This window comes from Fusarium redolens (assembly GCF_020744475.1).
Source record: "Fusarium redolens strain MPI-CAGE-AT-0023 chromosome Unknown BKA55scaffold_3, whole genome shotgun sequence".
Lineage (NCBI taxonomy): Eukaryota > Fungi > Ascomycota > Sordariomycetes > Hypocreales > Nectriaceae > Fusarium > Fusarium redolens.
The window spans coordinates 177,746-192,960 of record NW_025763666.1 but is presented as its reverse complement, the minus strand read 5'-3'; the positions used below and the strand labels follow the sequence as shown (position 1 = coordinate 192,960).

Below are 15,215 nucleotides of genomic sequence, written 5' to 3'. Positions count from 1 at the left end.
GTAACCCTCACCCTCGCCTCCGTGCGACTCACCTGAGAGTACCCCAATGACAAACACAAATTCCTCACTGGCCGCTCCCTCGACATGAGTCTACGTCTTTCCCTGAAGTCTCAACCGCACCAGCGGCGTGACAGGCTATAATTCTGTCGCCCACAACTGGACATCCATCTTCGGTTCCACCACGACCGTCCTGCCTAACAGAGTTTTGTAGAGGGTATCAAGGAGGATGATACTTCTGTGAGTGCCCTGGTCAAGGAGAACAGTAGGGAATCTGCCTGAGGAGAGGAGGGTGAACCCTTATTCTTAACTGCCTACGGGAAATGAAAGACCGACCCAAGCCTTCGGAGAAATTCGACGAACCTACCCGCCTCGTCAATAATACGAGACCAGCCGACTCTCTCGCATCATTCATACCACTGGGGGGGGGGGGGGTCAGACCCTCCCCTTCAGCGTCTGAGGATAGTCTGTCTGTAGGACCATCTGGCAGTGAAGATAAATGATGACTTTGAACCAAAGATGGAACTATCGATTGTATTTATTTGTTTGTTTGTTTACCTTTTAACTGGGACTGCTCAGCTCAAGAGTTGCCATCGCCTCTTCTTTTTGTCTCGTGACTATGATCTCATCTTATCTCAACTTGCACCCTCGAATCGAATGAACTCTTGCTCGCCTCATCCGCAGTCTCGTCGTTGTCGGCTCATTTTCTCATTTCTCCTCAGCACAAATTTCCCGTCAAATAGACACCCTCGTAAACTGCTTCATAATCCAGCTCCCCTATACCAATCATACCCACGGCACTCTTTGGAAGGGGTCCTCCAGTAGGTGGGCTCATCATTGTTTGCACGTTCTAAATCTCTTTCTTTTGGTATGGGCTCAACACATTTCTTGGTCTCCGGGGAATCTTTACTCCTGCCCTGACATGAACGAGGAAAGGGATATAACAAAATGGGGGTAGAAACAACTCCAATAACTCAGATCACTCGTGATACGTGTACGACATCCTTCGACAGCCATCCTTTAGCTGGCACCACCGTTAGGGGCGCTGAGATTGGCCGCCATCGCAGCAGCCTGTTGTTGAGCCAGGAGCTGAGCTTGCTGGGCTTGCTGCACCTGCTGTGCCGCGATCTCATCGGCCTTGACCATCACGGACTGAATCACATTCTGATCATCAGCCGTGAGGTGTCCAGCCAGGCTGCTGTAGAACTGGGGTTGCTCTTGTTGCATTTCTATCAAAGTCAGCAATGTCTGACGACGTGTATAGGATTGACTCACTCATGAGAGTGCCGCGGAATAATTGGTAAGGCTCAATCTTGTCGAGTGGCGACTCGAGCAGGACAGAGTCCTCGCCGAGATCGTCCTCCTCAACGTCATCAATCGCTCGGCTGAACTTCTGGGCCTTGATTTTTTATTAGCATTATACCGTAGTCATTGTGTAGGATTATACGTACCTCCTCGTTCAAGAAGTTGAGATAAGCAGTGCTCTCGTCCTTGGACTCGTTAGTCTCGCCTGTCTCCTCCTCCTCCTCAGCGTTCCAGTTGGCCTCGTCATCATCCCACTCATCTTCCTCGCCGTAGTCATAAGTGGACTCGAGGTGGAAATCGTCACGGAGAGCCTCGTCGCGGTCTATCACCTGTTAGCTGTGACTCGGTTGCACTAAGGATATGTAAAACTTACTCTTCTGAGCGGCAGGAAGGGAGCGGAATAGTTCAGTAATGCCTTGAAGCAATCTTGGCCAGCCAACAGAGACACTGGATGGCACGTGCTCAGGGTTCAGGCTCAGGAGAGCTGAGATGGCAACGATGCAAAGCTTCTTGTCGTGAACACGGGTGAAAGAAGTCATGCTGCCGAACCAGAGACTAAAGAAACGGTTTGTCCAGCCCTTGTTCTCAAGTACCTGAAGGGTGAGAAGTGGGTTGTAGTGGATCGAGTTGATCACCATCTCCATGAGATGGATGCGGTAGCTCTTCACCTTAACATCTTGGTTGGCAAGGATGCTCATGGCAATGTTGATGAAACCCTCGACACAGCTATCAATTTGGCCCTTCAAGCTAAGCATCATAGCCTCGGCCAGTTTGCAAGCACATATCCTCTCAACGCCTCCCTGAATACTGTCGGTGAACATATCAGCGACCATGGAGTAGAGGGCCTGAGTGTACTCGGGCTTCTGAGCGAGCTGGGGAGCACCAAACTGGACAAAGTTGTCCAAGGCAGGCAGCATATCCTCGAGGTAGTATTCAGCACCAGCCTTGAAAGTAGTGTGAATCAACTCAAAGGCCTGCCACATGGTGGGAGAGATGGACTTGGCAGCGAATGTGCAGCTATCGATAATTTCGAAAACCTCGTTGTAGAGGTCATAAAGCTTGTTCTCCAGGGTAACCTTGATGACGGGCATAAGGACAGCCTCAATGTGAAGCAGGACGTCGGGAGTGCTCTCGAGTGTGAGAATCAGAGTTCCGATGGTCTGCAGAACACCCAGAGCAGTAATGCTCTTGTCGTCGTACTCGTTGTAGAGCTCACCGTCATCGCCAACCTTGCTCTCCTTCTCGAGAAGCTCGCGCACAATTCTCATATAAGTGTCTCGGAGCTGCTCGCTCAGTGCGACAGCAAAAGGAGTCAGCTCAGTGGCGAAGACCTCGACAAAGTCTTCCATGACGTTCGCGAGCGCATCGATATCAGCCTCATTGGCAAGCTTGAGCAACTGCTGCATAATCGTGGGAATGTTTTGCTGCATGCTTGTTCGAATGACATCGTGGCGGATAAGAGGCTGGAGAGCGAGAGCGGCTGTGACACGAACTGGGAGAGCAGGGTCGGCCATACAATCCAGGATGTGTCGGTAGATAGTAAGGAGGTTGTTCTGATCTTGGAAGTTAAGCTGCTCGAACTTCTCGATGGTGTCGCAAGCACGAGCGCGGAGGTAGCCCTGTGGGCTGGTAAAGTCGGGGAAGACATAACGGACGAGGAAGTATTCGACCTGATCAGCAATGGGGCTCTTCTTGCCCAGAATAACAGGTGCCAGGGTAGCGATCATGCGCAGGGCACCCTCCTTGGCAATGTGGTTTTTCTGATCATCCGCAGCCTGCTCGTACTCGGTGACAACGGCGTTGACGAACTTGAGAATCTCGAAGGTCTCCTTGCGACGGTTCTTAGTAAGGTTGACAAGGAAGTTAGTAGCGGCGACATCAGGGGCAGACGCTTCCTCGAAGTAGTTAAGCTTTCGGTGAAGGTACTCGTCGGGCTCATCCTCGAACTGCTCGACATCCTCCTCGGTAAGGCAAAGAACAGGGAAGACGAAGTGAGTAACAAGGTTGGTAAGATGAGGCTTGAGGTGTGTCCACATCTCCTTGGGTCGTACCGACTCGTCGAGGAAGACCAGAGTATAGGAAAGGCAAGGTCGGCTGAGCCAAGAGGTTTTGGCAACCCATTTCTCGATCTCCTGGAGGTAGTGCTTGAGGATCTCGGGGGCAATGTTCGCGGTGAAGTCCTTGGCGAAAGCAAGTGCGTCTTCGCCCTTGCCAGGACTGGCAGGGTTGCCATGTCTGTGGATTACATGTTAGTTAAAATCACCGACATTCGACATATGTAAGCAGTCCTACCGAATGAAGAGGCGGTTCAGGTTGAAGAAAGCCCACTTCTTGGCCTTCCACCAGTGATGCTTCTCACGTTCGTGTTGATCACCCTGCATAGCGTTGGCGGGGCAAGCCTTGGAAACCGTGTGTAGGAAAACAGTGCACCAAGCGATGTTGGTGTCACGTTGTCGCAGCGAAGGCGAGAGTTCCAACTGCGAACAAGGTTAATACGTGGCTCCTGAGCAAATACATCATATCCAGGGGAGTGCGCACCCATGTCGCATGCTTGTAGGCCTTCAGGGCCAAGTGAAGCATTTCACCAGCCTCATCGCTCTCCTGGTTCACCAACTCGTTACAGATGGCGAGAAGACGGGGGAATGTTGCCTCCACAATCTTGTCAAAGTGTTGTCGGTCATCGCTGTCGGTCGATTTGTAGCGGAACGCACGGCAGATGGCGAGCAGACACTGCAGGCCAGCGAGAACGGAACCGGGGTTATTCGTGTTTAGAAGCTCGACGGTGAAGTCCATGAACTTCGGCCAACGGGCGGGAAAGTCATATTGGAGAATTCGTTGGAGGACGGGAATGAGCTGCTGGCGGACGAGGGTTTCGGACGTAGCGAGAATTGGCAGAAGGCGGTCTCGTACACGAGCCTTCTCTTCTTCAGGGATTATAGCGGTGGGGGGATCGGGAGAGTACCCCTCATTATTGTACCATGAGCGATTGACGCGGTTCTTGACATAAATCACGGCTGGAGTGGAAGTTGGTCAGAAGCGAACTGATGAGGAAGCGCACAAGTAGGCTTGATAGAGGGCACGAGAGTTGGTAGACATACTCGAAAGGCGGACACTAGACTCCTGTTCGGCTTGTAAGATATCGAGCAGACATTCGAGAAATCCGGGCTGTTCTTCAATCTAGAAGGTAGACAAGACAAATTAGCAATCTAGTTCTTTGTGGACTTGGAGGCTGGCGCAAGGGACGCAGCCGCACAAAGAGGCGTTGGGGAAGGGTTTCCAGAGTAGGCGGGAAAGATGCCAGCCAGCCATCGTATCAAAGAGCAGAGCAGATGGCTGGCCGATTCCCTGCCAATACCCAAGCACAAAGGGCTTCCCTCGACCAAAGACACAAACGCAGGACGCACCTGTTTCAACTGAAGCTCAGCACGCCTTCGACTGTCTGCATCAGGGTCCAAGCTAGTGGCGAGCAAGGACCTCACAGCGGCGGGATCCATGATGAAGGGTGGATATGGAGAGAAGTCGACGTCGAGGCCGAAGAGGATGGGAGTGAGGTTGGAAGAGATGCGGACGAAAGAGGCGGAATCAGGATCTGTCAGGTCTGGATAAGGATGGCGAGCGACAGATGGCGGGGCATCTAGAGACAACCCAAAAAGCACCCAAAGAAAAGCACAAGCAAGTCCAGCCCAGCTAACTTAGTCCACAGTCCAAAGGCTACGAGCCACGGTGTGAAGCAGAAGCAGTCTCAAGTCGAGCGAGGTGCTGAATTAAGTCGACGCCTTGGAACGCGACAATAGCTTTTGTTGAACAAGAATTTTCTTGGTGCTTTTCCTTGAAAAAGAGCTGAAATATTAGGTCCCGATGGACGATGCCAGAGGCCCAAAAAGTTGTAGTCGGCAGAAAGTACCACCAGGGCCGTCCGTGTGTGCGAGTGTCCAGGGGCTCGAAAAGATGGGAAATGGGGGTTCTGATTGGGGCCGGGTAGGGCTCCAGGCCAAGTGCGCGGTGCGGGTTTGTGTGTGGGACACAATTCGGTCACTCGGCGGCGGAAGCTTTCAAAGCTGGAGACGGCGTCGGGACGGAGTCGAATGAAGTCGATGAACTGGACGAGGGGAAAAAAACACACGCACACTTTTTGCTTGCAGGTGGGTCTGTCTCGTTTTTTCTTTCTTTTCTTCGGCGAGTATGACGAACATTGAGTCCTTCTGGTTATAATGTTTATTGAATGAAGCGAGAAGCATCAAAGGACGAAGATTCATTGGAAGACGATTATAACGTGGTGGTTTAGGTAGAAGCCCAATTAGTGGAGGGTTCTCATGCACTGTCGAGCAAGACGGGAACTATTGATGTAAGGGAGGCATATTCACTGCTTACAAAGTCAAAAGCTTGAAAATGACGGAAAGTTACGATGACAAGCAGTTGAATGCACCTGCCACCAGAACATAACATCCAAGGCAAGAGCAATTGTGGCAGCTCAATGCAAGGGTTCTCACGTTGAACACACTGGAACCAACAAGCCTCCGAGTCAAAGCAATCCAATTACTCCAGGTAACCAATGATTGTGGTACCTACCGATGCACCAAACCTTGGCGATGGTGTCAAGTACCGTAAGCACCAAACCCATCCACAGCGCCTCGCAGGGCAGCACGAGTATGCCACGAGAAATGCACGAGGTCACCCATGGCAAAATGGATGATCACTTTTTAGGGTCGGGCCAGGCAGGTCTCATTTCAGAAAGGCCAAGCGCTTTTCCCGGAAGATAATATCTTGAGGCAAAATTACTAGCCCTTTGTGGGATGTCACTGATATTACCGGTACATTGGAAGGATTCACTTATCTCATGCTCTGTACTCCGTAATAACATGACAAATCCCCACGATAGAAAGACCGTCATAATAACAGGGAGAAAAAAAACGAAACAACAGAACAAAACAACCAAAATAGCCAAAACAAATTAAATAAAAAAAAAAACCAGTTAAATCGCAGGGTCCAACACCATAGTCACTAGCGCCCCGCCATTTCTCTCACCGCTTTTGGCTTAGATGCAGAAACTCCAAATTTGTCGGTTCTTCAGCGGGCCTCGGAGACGTCACGATCGTCATTCTTTGATTCAAGGGCAGAAACTTCTTTACATGAAGCATAACATGATTCAAGCCTGCAGAATTCACTGCATGTCCTGACAGTCAGTTGTGGCAACTCTTCACCGTTGCATGAATTAATGGCGGCTCAATAGTTCCAGGGAGAGGCTATTGTGAGACATTGGATTGGCTGCATTGGCATTAACCTCTTTCATGCGATTGGAAAGTGTCACCTGAGCACAGATGTAGAAGCTTTGCAAACATAGCGCCTTTCAATTGTTCTGTCTATCAATGTCCCATCGGCGTTTAGAACCCCGTCTTTACCATCAATATCAAATGTACAAGCAATCCCCTAGTGGGACCTACCCGCCGAACTCGAGCCACACTGTGGCATCTCGGGGTTCGAGGCTGGCCCTCCCCTCATAAACCAGAAGACATTGAAATGGTGACCACCACCACTCCAGAGTCCCCTCCCACGACACCTCCAAGAACCTGTGGCCAACGATATCAGGATGGTTGGCTGGGTTGGAGTCCTCTGGAGCCTCTTCGAAGCTGTTGAATTGCGCGTCGAGGAGGTTTGGGTGTTCAGGTACAACCCCAGTGGGATCGTACCCGAACTCGAGGTACATGAGCTCTCGACCCTCACCCCCGAGAAGCATAGGTTCCTGCAGCCCGCTAAGGCGCACTTCCCCCAGTGCTTCTCGGCGACCTCCTGCGAAGCGGAACAACATGCCAGAGATAATCTCTGGCTTGTGCTCCAATCGACAGAAAGACACCTCAACAACGCCCGCCAGGTCGACAGAGCCACCGAAGAAATCCTCAACGCAGTACCTGAAGTCAGGAACAGGAGGTATCGTGGCGAATGGGTCAAATTGACTCAAGGGCCCCAAGGGGGAGGGACTTCGGAAAGCAATGGCACCAACTCCTACTGGGGCATCACTCCCGTAGTACATTGTCCTGACTGATCCTCGGGGAAGGTCAGCCAGGATCCAGGTGGTCTCGTGAAGACGAGTGGCATGAGCGTGGTAGATTTCTCGACCTTTGCTTGTACGAAACTGTTAGAGTTTGTCAGCTTTACTGTACGTACTTGATATGGTTGAAAACAACTAACTCCAAGACCACCGATGACACCCTGGGTGATGCCTACCCAAATCTCCGTCACTTTCTCTTCATCCTCAAACGGAGCAAAGAGATTTGCTGCGTCAAGATCACGACCTTCTGGGCCGCCGTGACCTCCGGGTACATGTATATGTACTCGAGCTAAGATTATGGCCCAGAAGGTCGTGATCCCGGCCATGCCTGGCTGGTTGACTGTCACCGGGGCCATTCGGCCAGGCCTGCTTGCCGGCTGAAACCACCGTAGTTCTCGGGGATGAATGGGCACCGGAAAGGCAGTCCTGTGATCACTCTGTTCTTGGAGTTGGGCTTCCATGCATGTCACGCACCATTCTGGAGCGGACAGCTTGCGGATCTTGACCCCCTATTGAAAATGTTAGTTAATGGTACTGATGTCTTTGGTATGAAAACTTACGTCGTGATGCGCCAGTAGCAAACACTCCCCACATGGGATATCTATGGCGAACCACCATACGTCAGGAACTTCACCAACTTCGAGCCAAGTAGTCGAGTTGGTGACTACTAGCTGAACGACTCCAAGATGGTTCACAGCCACGTAAACGACATTAGCCGTTTGTCCTTCGAGCGGCTGGAACAACTGAATCGCATTGTCTGGGATCTCATGCTCGTTGTTTGAAAGCGCCGTGACGTATTTTGTTCCTTGAAAATCGGCAATCTGGGCAAAAATGGGCTTGGTGAGTAGAAAAGTGAATTCTCGTGGACTGGTGAGCTGGGCTTCCGTTGTCATGGTCATATAATCAAGAAGCAAGGTCTTGGCAATGGATCGTAGAACTACAGATGTTCTGCTAAGCTGGAGTTGTGTACTTGATGACGATCGAGCAAAGTGAAGTGACAGTGCTTCGGTAAGATTTGAGCTTGCCCACTGGAGTACCTTCCTTTCTTCTAAGCGTGCCCGCTGGGGATAAAACTCGAGACGGTTCACATGGAACAAGTCATAAACTACAGCTCCTGATAAAACTCTGTGACAGCCTGGATGGTAATCTGCGATAAGGTCAGTACTCAACTTGAGCATCATCAAGACCGAGTATGATTTCATACCTTGTGTGCGGTTGGGATCTTCGTCGAGAGGAAGGCCACAAAGGAAGCACCTCTCAGCCTGAGGCTGGCCTGTATAGTGTGTAGGCATGGTTTTTAGGACGGATTTTGTGGTTTAACGTTTGTAGTGTCAGAGTGTTTGTTGATTTCGTATGGTATGGTAACACGGTCTATAAAGAACTGCGAAGAGGGCGGAATAAGAGTGGGTTGATAGTCGACTGAAGGTTCTAGGGAAGACTGTCCACGAATAGTGTGAAGGTGAATTCTCGGGATGCAAATCCAGGAAACCGGTCTTGAGGGAATGAAATGATGATATTGATAAATTTGGGATGGATAGATGTAGTTATTTTGTTGGCCCTTTCCAGGCCACTGGTGAAAAGGACAAACGGAGAAGGCAGCCGTAGGATGAGACGAAAGACGTGGTGATGATTTCCTTGACGAAGGTTGATAGTTGAGAGGTGAATGTGAGTTTCGTGATGGTCAAGTAAAAATTGAAGATGCATTCTGAAATGCCAGTGGGGCCTGACGGGAACCAACACTGTCAAGAAGCAGCACCACACTGGTGAACAATAAGGTATATTGATGTAGGTGCGATATTGATCGTTTCTTTGTTGGCTATTGTTCATTCAATACTATAGGGTACTTTGGCCAGTGAATGGATGTATTCTGCTGCTCCAACAAGAACGTCACTTTTTAGATGAACAATCGTTAATGGTCGAGACTCTCAGACATTGGTCTTCTAGGGTATGCTTCAGGAGTTTTATCGATATTCCTTCAAGGTTTGCTGAAGTTTAACTTGACTTGGTTCCTCAGAACAAAAGTATTTCTGGAAGCCCTGCGAAGCATGGACTCATTCTTCCTCACTATGTAATGTGAGATCAAATATTGTCCGATGCTTCGCAGGACCTCCGATGTCCTGCTGAGTTCCTGTTCAGCCTTTGTTTCGCCCTAAGCGAAACAAAGCGAATGTCCGGTCAGCGGTCATTGCCTCTGCGTCACTCCTGGTGGTCCGAACCCGAGGTACAAGAGTCTTTGCATCGTGCCTGGTGCGTGACTTAGGACCATCTGTCCACATTCTAGATGTAAATCTATAGACATTGATATTAGATATTCGGTTCGCGGTTGACAGAAAGTAGCAATATACCTGAGCTAGCAGCCTCTACTGGCAGGCCGCAAAGCCCGCAGCGCTTGGTTGTCATAGTGTTCATCGTGTGCGGCAGCGAATTGTGGTATCATAGAGTAGTTTAGTTTAGTATACAGGAAGAGGGTTTTCCGAGATTGTTTTCCCTTCAAACTTTTTAGAGCCATGATGTTGGATTGTCGAATGGGAGGGAGCATTGAAGTTGAATGGTGTATCTTTTCATCTCAAGAATCCGTAACCTCTTAAGATGGGAGACTAAGTTCTTGTACTGGGCATGGCAGTTCCTCGCCCTTTTGATCGCGCTCTATGTGCTTTGAATCACGGGATGAATCGTTGTCTTCTTCCGTGCATCCTTGGAAAGGACATTTGTACTTGTTTCCTTTATAGATTGCTTTGATGTGTTGTTGCAACAGGAGCCTCGCCTGTTGACTTGCAGGTATCGCGCTCCTTCATCAGAGTGCTTGGAGTTTGGTGTAAGTCCATCAGGACATTTGAGCAGGGCCAGTGGTTTCATCAGCAGAAAATCTCTTTGACCGATTCAAATATAGTATAACTTCAAATAGACGAAGCGAGTGAAAAGATATAGTTGGAGGCATAATGATAGTCATTGAGGTACGTCAGGCCAAAGTCTATATTGGTCTGCAACCGATCTTGAGGCACTCGTACTCAGCTCCAAGTTGCGCTCCGTTTGTCTTCAATGTGTGTATATCTAGAGAGACAACTGGTGGTGGGTTTGAGAGAAGAATGGGTTGGAAAGTGAGGGGAGGGTGTTGAATTTATAGTCATATCTTGATGAGGACGACGTGGTTTGTGTCTTCTTCGCCATAGGGGAATCTTGGCTGGTAAATTGCTTGGCTTTACTACACACTTATAACTTTTTTGGCATATAAACTGGTGCAATCTTGGAGCCGAACTATTGATGGTGAGGAAATAATTGAGTCTATTATGCCATGGTTGATGTTGTTGTCAGTCACTGTCCAGCAATCTTGACAAGTTATCGTTTTCCATCAGCCAAACGCAACGTGGCTCAATTAACGAAACAAATACTTGTATAGATTTTGTCCCCTTCCCTATGGCTGTGTCCAAAAGTCTTTTGTGTATGCCCTTTGCGTCTGCATCAAGCAGATGTGCCAACCTCCAAGTCAAGCAACTGGGTAAAAACAAGCAGACAAATCTTGCTCTGCACATCAATCCCTGATACCCTTTTACCTGAAAGCCATGTTTCAAACTGAGGAGCCCATGGATATTTGCGTTTGTAGGTCAAACCTGGTCAAATCTTCTCATATTTGTTGTCGCATGATCTGATGTCCAATTTATTCGGATATTTGCATGGTGTTACCTCCTCACCGCAATTCAAGCTAATCACACGACGGATACGACTTCAGAGACTGGGATGCCATCGATTCCTGAATTACCGTGGTAAATTCTGTCACAGTCTGTGTCAACCAGCCTAACCAGCGCCCAAGTTGGAGGGAGGAATGCCCCTGCACTCTCGTGCTGGCAGCTATTTATTGGTTGCCTTAATTGAGTTTGCTATGGATGATGCCGCGGTCAATGCGCAGAATGCTACAGTATCCAGCCAAAGAGAGATGTTGTTTTGCTGCTTATGCTCTAGGTCGAGAATGAGGCTGGCTGAAGCCGTTAGCGACAATAGTGTCCGTCAGCTGTTATATCAGTGGCTAACAGCTCGATGAGCGTGAGGTGAAGGTCAGAAGGTGAGTAAGACATGATACACTGTATATGTGAATCCTATTCCCCTCTTTCTATCACATGCTCGTATTGTCTTCTTCCATTCATACTCTTCTTATCATCGTATAAGTGGTGTTTCAATATGGCTTCATCCTCAGAACCGCTCGCAAAAGGCACGTATGCTCCTTCGGGTCCAAACGACATACGCGGTCCCTGTCCAATGATCAACACTCTCGCGAATCATGGTTATCTTCCCCGCAACGGCCGAAATGTTCGTGTTGAAGAAGTCCTCGCAGGCATGGACGCAATTGGTCTCTCCAAGCCTCTCGGTGCTGCCTTTGCCAATCCCATCTTTCAAGAACGCGCGCCTTCAAAATTTCACGATGACCCAGTTGTCAAGAAGTCTTTTTTGCAAAGTATTTTGCAAACGATCAAGGACCCTTGGTCTGTTTTGGGTAGATTCGGTATGCGCAAGCCGGGTCAGCTGGACTCTGAGGGTAACAGGGTGTTGAACCTGGATCAGCTTGGGTTACCCAACACAGTTGAGCACGATATATCTTTGACCCGTCGGGATCATCAACAAGGCGACAACATCAGTCTTCAGAAGGACCTTGTCGAAGATTTTTTGGCGAGTTCAAAGGATGGCCAGACTCTCACTGCGAATGACCTGGCAGAGTTTCGCAAGAAGCGCATCGCCAGACAGAGAGAGGATAACCCAGGTCTTCAATATGGGTCTTTCGAACATGACCTTGCATGTGCGGAGATTGCACTGATTCTCAATGTAATTGGAACTGGTGACAGTGTGCCGTGTAGTTATGCCAGGGCCTTTTTGCAGGAGGAGAGGCTGCCGATACAAGAGGGTTGGAAGAGAGAAGAGTCGAGGTTGGGTATAATTGGGTTGCTTACCAAGAGGAACGGTATCAAGAAGATTATTGGTATGGAATTCAAGTCTTGACGTCAAGGTGATCTCTCATTTCACTTCTGTGACGATTTCATCTGGTAAGCTTTCTTTCATCTTGTTCAAATCACCGGCTGGTTATGTAACAGATAAATAACGAAGGCAATATTGATACCTAGCTTGGCTAGTTTATACAGAATGATAACTTTTTACTATATCTAATTTTATGCCAACAACTCCCACTACAATTCCTCCCTCTTTTAGTGATGTTGTTTGTCCATCGGCCATCGTCTTTCTATCCAATTGATCAACATGGCATCCACCGTCCACTCCTTCTCTTGAAATCTTGACCAAGTATGTCTATCTCAGGTGGCAAGTGCGAATACGGGGGATCCAGTCACGCGGGGATCGTGACGGGTAGTTGCAGTTTCACCAACGATGGCTCCTTCCTGCGAGATGCAGCCGGCCATGACATTGGAAGGTTGTTGCATAAATTCGCGCTTTCTGTAAGACGTTGACCTGCAGTCAACCTGTCCAAGGTACCTACCTAGCCTCTCTCTGACTGTTTTCTCCTGTCACCATCCATCACATCCATCTTCTTACGTCTATTACTCACTTCATAAGCTGTCATCCAGCAGACAAATCCCTGCAACTCATCTTATTTGCCGCCTCATTCAAGCCTCTAAATTACCTACAATGCAAAAGGACTATTCAATCACCATGTTGAGCAACAAGGCCCACGGGATACGGCATAAAATAGCTTTCAAAACACTCACTCCTTCCACAATCCTCAAACAACGACCAACAAGTCAGTCTTGTCCGATTTTTCCAATAGAGTTGAACACATAATACTAACACTGCGTTCGAAATCAGCCAGCTCATCAAGCGCAAGGGTTTGACACCCGAACACTCGCGTACGAAGACGACCGATCGCAAAAGTTCAAGCACATAAGTTTTATTAAAGAGATGTTTTAATTCTTTACTGATTATCTATTCTTACTCAGGCAATACCTGGATTAATTCCACAATCATTGCCTAGTTGGCATGATGAGCAATAAAGGGCCAGTAATCACTGTTGTCATTAAGTTTGTGTGTCATTTCAGCAAGATAGATCCAAGAAATGGAACGCATCAAGAATGTGGGCTGGTATCTCTCTGACTCTCATGACACAACAAACACTCACCACAAGCCAAGCTTGTGTTTGGTATGAGCTCGCGCAGCCACCCGACTCGCCTTCCCACACCGTACCGTACCGTGCCGTAGCGTAGCGTAGCGTGCCGACATTGACGCCATCCTGTCAAGCGACTTCACCGCGAACTCTCTCTCCCATTGCACAGGGCGGCCGAGTTTCCATACAAGGTTAGATATGTTGAACGCTCTGCTCTGTCGTGCGGTTGTACTTGTCCTCCAGCGCACGTCAGCTTGATCCTGTACCGAGTGCAGAATCTATCTTGTCTTGAGTCCAAGCATGCTAGCTCGATATGCGAATATCTATTATGAGCTTTACCTGCAGCGTATGCGTAACTCGACTCGACCGGGGCTTCCATGCTATGGGCAGGTGCTTGGGTTCCTGTCACAGAGCCTTAGCCTCTATCAAGCCTCGGGACGAGGAATAGGCTCGGACTTCATCACACAACTTACACAACTGCCCGCCCGATGCCGCGGGCTTACGTCTCGGACAAATTCACTCACTTTTCACTAACCTAAACAGCAGTTTTCGGCGTATAGGCCCAGAGATAAACAATATGATCGACCACGTACCGCATCAACACCACAAACGGCCGACCCGGATCATCATGGTTACTGTGGCCTAGCCTACGGACACCCGCAGCCTTCGAAACTAAGCCGCCCGGTTCTCACAACACCCTGATGATACGATACGCACGGGTCCGTACAGCCTGCCAGACGATACCAACAAGGATGGGTCAACTAGCTCTCTGCGGTGCTTCCACGGCCAATGTTGATGTTGTTGCCCAAGAACTAGTACATAAACCTATACATCAAGAGGTGATATCCTGCCAACTTGCCAGGACAAAGACTTACAAGCACTTCTCATTCCAATACCTGTCCAAACATTCTAGACTCGTCCTAACGTCAATACTTATCTTGTCACAATGATCTTTCCAGTCAGCTCCGACTCTACCCAGACTTCTAGCTCTGATCCTGTCGCCAACCCGCCAGCTCAAACCCCCGAACCACCTCGCTATCAGGTCTTTCATATTGAACACTCCCCTGGCACCCACAAGATCTTCATTCCAACAAGCTCTCCACGACCGGCAGGCTATCTCTATCATGTTCTGGAATCTTCGAGCCCTGAACATCCACAGCCTACCATGACTCTGGTCTCCGATATCATCGAGTCTCTAGGTCAGGTTGGCAACATTCATGATAGCAAATGCGTCGGCTCCATTGCGTCCCAAGACCTCGATAATGCGTGCGCTATGATCAAGAGTCACCCAAGACCGTTCGATCCTTACGAGCCTGCCAACGCTCCTGGTAGACCGGGCCGTTGCGAGCTTTGGATTCTCTCTGTCATCGATACTCTCCTTGGAGATGGCCTCCTCCAGCCGCCTCCGCCGGAGCCTCCCGCTCGAGGCTATCATCCTCCAAGACATCATCACACAGCTCACTGCACTCACCAACGACTCTACTCGTATCATCCCTACCGACGAAGGAGCCGCCCGGCTTTGGACCGTGGTCAATGATGTGCCTGAGATGCACTGACACTGCTGCGAATACTTGAGGCAGCAAAGAGATGTGTCCAAGGGTCAACAAAATGCTGGAATTTGACATGTGTTTTCGCTCAAAGGAAATCTTAATTTGAACGTACGGCAGATAGAAACATATTGATAGTGGGGTAGCCAACTCTTGTATTCATTCAACAGACTTTTGCAACAATAAAAAATCATGAGATTCAACTCTTTCAATCATTCCGCCC

At 49.2% G+C, this 15,215-nt stretch overlaps 4 protein-coding genes across 4 annotated transcripts; 2 read left to right on the top strand and 2 right to left on the bottom strand.

Annotated features, from left to right (window-relative positions):
• Positions 1-919: 919 nt before the first annotated feature.
• BKA55DRAFT_221427 (armadillo-type protein) lies at positions 920-4,978 on the bottom strand. Its single transcript, XM_046185239.1, has 8 exons — positions 4,707-4,978; positions 4,401-4,479; positions 3,841-4,316; positions 3,595-3,779; positions 1,676-3,537; positions 1,449-1,624; positions 1,273-1,396; positions 920-1,226 (listed from the first exon to the last, which is right to left on the bottom strand). The coding sequence occupies exons 1-8, from the start codon at positions 4,794-4,796 to the stop codon at positions 1,018-1,020; spliced, it is 3,201 nt and encodes a 1,066-aa protein (XP_046053474.1). The 5' UTR covers positions 4,797-4,978; the 3' UTR covers positions 920-1,017.
• A 1,761-nt stretch (positions 4,979-6,739) lies between these two features.
• Positions 6,740-8,640, bottom strand: BKA55DRAFT_685229 (uncharacterized protein; the record flags this gene model as incomplete). The annotated part of the gene is made up of 4 exons (XM_046198759.1): positions 6,740-7,432; positions 7,489-7,857; positions 7,909-8,495; positions 8,553-8,640. The coding sequence occupies 4 exons, from the start codon at positions 8,638-8,640 to the stop codon at positions 6,740-6,742; spliced, it is 1,737 nt and encodes a 578-aa protein (XP_046053473.1).
• Positions 8,641-11,369: 2,729 nt separating this feature from the next.
• Positions 11,370-12,519, top strand: BKA55DRAFT_556908 (Chloroperoxidase). The gene has a single exon (XM_046191742.1). The coding sequence runs from the start codon at positions 11,417-11,419 to the stop codon at positions 12,332-12,334; it is 918 nt and encodes a 305-aa protein (XP_046053472.1). The 5' UTR covers positions 11,370-11,416; the 3' UTR covers positions 12,335-12,519.
• Positions 12,520-14,391: 1,872 nt separating this feature from the next.
• BKA55DRAFT_685227 (uncharacterized protein) lies at positions 14,392-14,982 on the top strand (the record flags this gene model as incomplete). Its single annotated transcript, XM_046198758.1, has 1 exon — positions 14,392-14,982. The coding sequence occupies one exon, from the start codon at positions 14,392-14,394 to the stop codon at positions 14,980-14,982; it is 591 nt and encodes a 196-aa protein (XP_046053471.1).
• Between the last annotated feature and the right edge of the window lie 233 nt (positions 14,983-15,215).